This window comes from Triticum aestivum, chromosome 5A, assembly GCF_018294505.1.
Source record: "Triticum aestivum cultivar Chinese Spring chromosome 5A, IWGSC CS RefSeq v2.1, whole genome shotgun sequence".
NCBI lineage: Eukaryota > Viridiplantae > Streptophyta > Magnoliopsida > Poales > Poaceae > Triticum > Triticum aestivum.
Genome location: NC_057806.1, coordinates 124,355,907 through 124,361,559, shown reverse-complemented (window position 1 = coordinate 124,361,559; position 5,653 = coordinate 124,355,907). Strand labels below are relative to the sequence as shown.

At 45.8% G+C, this 5,653-nt stretch overlaps 1 protein-coding gene across 1 annotated transcript; it reads left to right on the top strand.

Annotated features, from left to right (window-relative positions):
• The first annotated feature begins 3,073 nt into the window (after positions 1 to 3,073).
• On the top strand, positions 3,074 to 4,103 carry LOC123106695 (stress-induced protein SAM22). Its single transcript, XM_044528785.1, has one exon. The coding sequence runs from the start codon at positions 3,331 to 3,333 to the stop codon at positions 3,829 to 3,831; it is 501 nt and encodes a 166-aa protein (XP_044384720.1). The 5' UTR covers positions 3,074 to 3,330; the 3' UTR covers positions 3,832 to 4,103.
• The last annotated feature ends 1,550 nt before the right edge of the window (positions 4,104 to 5,653 follow it).

The window sequence follows — 5,653 nt, the reverse complement described above, 5'->3', positions numbered from 1 at the left end:
GATTTGCAGCGGAAGAACACGAGTTGTGTAGATCGTACCTCGAGTCCCTCGAACCTTCGATGAACGATCCCTCAAACGAAAGACCGAAAGCACGACCTCTCTACAAATTGCAAGCGTACAATCTTCACGATCCGGTAGCGCTTCTCCGTATAGAGCTAATTATCGCCAGAGAATTAGAGGGAGGAGATTAGAACCACACTGGGCTTCTAATTATGAGGATAAGAGGATCTAAGTCTAGCTCTAATTAGATCAACTAGGATCAACTAGAACTAAAACTAGAACTAGAGAACTAGATGAGGCTCCAAAACTTGTGTGTTCAAAAGGTGCCAATACCTCTAGTATATATAGGTTGGAGGGGGGAAGGGGCTCCACACAAGGGGAGGACTCCTCCCTCCTTGTGCCGGCCCTAGGGGAACAAGGAGTCCTCCCCTTTGTCTAATTCGGCCTCCAAGAAGGCAAAAGGGGGCGCCTCCCCTATTAGGCCCTTGTGGCCCAATTCCCCTTCCACCACTTGACCTTTTAAGGACTGTTGGTATTTAATTAAATATAAAAGCCTCCTAATTATTACTAAAGCCTTTATTATTAATTTAACATCTCTGGAAATATTTCTCACCTATATATTATTTATCGGTAATACCTGGTATTGCCCGATAAACTCTGAAACCCTTCCGGTGACCCCGAAATGCTTTTGGTTCCTCTCGAAACTATTTCAAATATTAGCGAAGCTATTTCACAAATATTTTCTCATTACTTCCATCCTAATAACACAGCAGATCATGATTACCTTAAGCTTGTCACCTTGTAGGTTCGGTAAAAGATAGACATGAACAAAACCCTTTCGTTCAATGACAGATAGAGGAACCGTGGACATCCATATCGATCCCAATGGGTACACAAATATCATTCGAGTGAACCTGTGATTATCATGTGCTATTCCCTTTGCTTCACGATACTTTACAAAACCCAAGATGAGATATATTGGTATCCTCTTGAGTCAAACACATGCTCACTATACCGGTCTCCTTGTTACCGGTTTTGTTCCTCTTTCTCATTGACATGTTCTGGCATCCCCGTGACATACTCACATGTATCTGGCTAGACGATGACGGACGTCGTCACACCTAGAGGGCCCTAATAATATCTCTCCATTATCGGAGGAGCAAATTCCACTCTTGAGATATCTAGTCCCTTGTCAAACTTTTCGATGAACCTGTAAGTTTTCCTTATGATCAATGTGTTACAGATGACATTTGAGCAACCCCAATGTTCATCGTACGGTAAGAAGTCATTATGATACTCTCATGGTCTAAGGAACTATATCACACATTAACACTCTGTGTTATAACAATTGACTTCAAACGTTATTGTCTCAAAGTATAACAAACAAGTTTGGGTCGATTCAGTATGATCACTCTTCTAACGTCATACTCTCAACAAGTTTGGTTATTCTATGCTATAATTGCTATGATCATAGAATACACTATTCAGCCACGCCATGGGGACCTGCCGACGAGCACACCGTGGAGTGGCCGAGGGAGGAAGAAACCACGATGCCCGACCATGCAGATGAGAGGAGGCCTCGCAACCCGACCCTCACGCCTGGAGAGGAGATCCCCGCCGCTGCCAGCACCATAAGGGCTTTGCCTAGGGGCTCTTGGCGGCGGCGACGAGGAAAGTGGCGGCGGGGGGAGGGGACCCTAACCGTCAGTAGCGGCGTGCTCCCGGGTCGCCCACAGGGAGGGCGACGTGGGAGGGGTTTTTTTTCTATATATTAGAGGTATTGGCACCTTTTTGACACACAATTTTTGGAGCCTCCTCTAGTCCTCTCGTTCTAGTTCTAGCCAATCCTAGTTAATCTAATTAGAGTTAGACCTAGATCCTCTAATCCTTATAATTAGAAGCCCGGTGTGGTTCTCCTCCCTCTAATCTCCGGCGATGATTAGTTCTGGATGGCAAAGCGCTGCCGGATCGTGAAGACCGTACGCTTGCAATCCATAGAGAGGACGTGCTCTCGGTCTTCCCTTCGAGGGATCGTCCATCAACGGTTCGAGGGACTCCAAGTATGATCTACACCGATTCGTCTTCTTCCGCCACAACTCGGAGTTGGTAACGATCCGATCCAAACCATTATTGCATCTTTATAGTGTTCTTGGTTGATGTAGAGCGGATTTTTTTTGTTTTCTACTACGTTTCCCAACATATAGCACGCGCCAAACTCACCATCGGGATCCTGTACTGAGAGAGGCTTACAACCAGCCGGGGGTCTCAACTACCCATCGGAGAGGTAACGTCCGATGGCTCACAACCGGCTGGGGGAAACTATATACCTATCATGCACGACCGCGCCTACATACGCAACATTGGGCTCGTGTGTATTGGCAGGCTACAGGCGTGCAGCCGGTGGAAGCATAACCGTGCCTTTTCATTTTTTTGAGATGTGCTTCTGGTGAATGCACATGTTGTACTTATGACGAAAGCAATCTGTGCTTCTAGGAGAAGCAAATATGTGCTTGTGCTTTCCGTGGAAACACGGGTTGTGCATCTCATAAGAAACACATGATGTGCTTCTCACGGAACCAAATATGTGACTTAACGGGAAGCAATGTGCTTTTCCTGGAAGCACACACAATGATTTTCCTTTTTTCAGGAAGCACAACTTTGCTTCCCACAGAAGCATATGACGTGCCCCTTTGTGAAAAAACACTGTTTACCTTTAGATTTTAGATGGTTTTCTTTATTACTCCCCCTGTTAAAACCATCTAAAACCAAGCAGAAATTGGAAGTGAGAAAAAACCATCTAAAATCTAAAAACACATACAGAAAAAAAAACTGAAATCCAGAAGAAGTTTCTAGCACACGACACGTGGCGCACCATTTGAGGCGCTCCACAGGAAGTGATCCTTACGGAAGACCCGCAAAAGGTAATCTTTTGTTAGTTGCTCCTAGCGTGCGCCGGTTGGTCTGGTAAGCTATGCAATGTTCGGCCTAATACTGGCCCAGCCCAGCCCCAGTTTACATCAACAACAAGAATAGTATGCTGGAGAATAGTCAGCAGCACAGGAACACATGGGAAGAAGATTGAACAGCTGTGGAAAGATAGCAGCCTGAGTGCTCCAAGAGTCCAACCATGTGATCTCCGGTCCAAGTTCATCAATTGCTATTTTATGAATCCCTTTGCTTGCTGTGAATTTTTCCTTTGCACCTACTCTATATAAATGAGCCCCTTGCTTGCTCTCACTCATCACCAGTCTTCACTCTTCAATAGTTTGAAACAACTTGCCAGCAGCGCCAGTGTGCAGCGATCCAGTGACCGACACGGACAAGAACAAGATGGTCGCCGGCTGTTTCATCACCGACGAGTGCGCCCTGGCGGTGTCGACGGAGCGGATGTGGAAGGCGGTCTTCTCCGGCGAGGACACGGCCGTCCTGCCCAAGGCCTGCGCGGGCTTCATCGACGCCGTGGACGTCGAGGGCGACGGCGGACCCGGCAGCGTCTCCACCATGACGCTCAGCCCGGCGGCAGCGGAGCTCGCCGGCTCGGGCGTGATGAGGAGCCGCCTGGTGGCGCGCGACAACGCGGCCCGGGTGATCAAGACGGAGCTGCTGGAGGGCAGCAAGGTGAGCGCCCAGCTCAAGTCGCAGGTGGCCGAGGTGAAGCTCGAGGCGGCCGGGGAGGGTGCTTGCGTGGCGAAGCTCAGGGTGGAGTACGAGAGGCTCGACGGCGGCGGCGCGCTGTCGGCGGAGGACCAGGCGACGCTCGCCGCGGGGTACCTCGACGTGCTCAAGATGGTCGAGGCTTACCTCGTCGCGCACCCCGCCGAGTACGCCTAATTAAACCAGCACGAGAAACATCAGAAATAAATCAATCTGCCTTTACAAGACAGAAAAATAAATCTACTATTGTGGCAAGTACATGCCTCTATTATGGTGAGTATATACCGGTGTTATTTGCTTCATGATCGACTTCGTGAGAATAATCGAGGGAGGATCTTTAGTACGTACAAAAAATTGTTTGAGGTGTATATGAGTGTTTAATCCCTGTTTTAAGCTCGTATTTTGTGTGTAAGTTGCTTCAAGCATTAATAAAGATAAATATTTTAGCAGTTTGGTTTATTTCTTGACAAAGGGTGTTCTTTATTACTCCCCTTGTTCATTTATATAAGACATTGGGACGGGTCTAGCTGGCGGCCGGGTACTAGCTAGCGTTCACTAGCGGCCGGCCAAATAAATTAAGTGCCTGTACCTTGGTCCCATGGACTAGACAACCGCGTATTAAAAAGGCAAAATTACTGTAATCCAAAAGTGTTAAAAAGGACATTGTTAATTAATTATCCTGTGTGGTCTCTTCTCACGTGATAGATGCTTGCATGCCACTGCATTAATTTTCCTCATGTTCATCCCTTGTGCATCAATTTTTGGTTTTCAAAATTATAAAAGACATATCTTCTAAACCGCGCGTCGAAATTCAGATACTTTTCACTGTTGAAACCCTCGCGACGTGTTCTTCAAAAGTAGATCCCGCATGGGGATGTTTCGACGAAGTAGTCTTCCTGCCAACTAAATATCAATGTATGTGTAACTAGACTATATTGTCGCGCCAACTGAGCATATGTGTGTGCCAAATAGTCCTGCTAACTAAATATCAATGTGTGTACAACTAGACTACATTGCCATGCCAACTGAGCATATGTGTGTGTCAATAGTCCTGCCAACTAAACACAATATGTGTGCAACTAAACTACATTGTCGCGCCAACTGAGCATGTGTGTGTGTAATTAGTCCTATCAACTAAATATCAATGTGTGCGCCACTAGACTACATTATCGCGCCAACTCTGAGCATATGTGTGTGCCAATAGTCCTGCCAACTAAATATCAAAGTGAAGGAAATATGCCCTAGAGGCAATAATAAAGTTATTATTTATTTCCTTATATCATGATAAATGTTTATTATTCATGCTAGAATTGTATTAACGGGAAACATAATACATGTGTGAATACATAGACAAACATAGTGTCACTAGTATGCCTCTACTTGACTAGCTCGATAATCAAAGATGGTTATGTTTCCTAACCATGAACAAAGTGTTGTTATTTGATTAACGAGGTCACATCATTAGTTGAATGATATGATTGACATGACCCATTCCATTAGCTTAGCACCCGATCGTTTAGTATGTTGCTATTGCTTTCTTCATGACTTATACATGTTCCTATGACTATGAGATTATGCAACTCCCGTTTGCCGGAGGAACACTTTGTGTGCTACCAAACGTCACAACGTAACTGGGTGATTATAAAGGAGTTCTACAGGTGTCTCCAATGGTAGATGTTGGGTTGGCGTATTTCGAGAATAGGATTTGTCACTCCGATTGTCGGAGAGGTATCTCTGGGCCCTCTCGGTAATGCACATCACATAAGCCTTGCAAGCATTGCAACTAATGAGTTAGTTGCGGGATGATGTATTACGGAACGAGTAAAGAGACTTGCCGATAACGAGATTGAACTAGGTATTGGATACCGACGATCGAATCTCGGGCAAGTAACATACCGATGACAAAAGGAACAACGTATGTTGTTATGCGGTCTGACCGATAAAGATCTTCGTTGAATATGTAGGAGCCAATATGGGCATCCAGGTCCCGCTATTGGTT

Excerpts from the sequence above, each read along its gene's own strand:
- LOC123106695 (XM_044528785.1), top strand. The coding sequence starts at position 3,331 with ATGGTCGCCGGCTGTTTCATCACCGACGAGTGCGCCCTGGCGGTGTCG.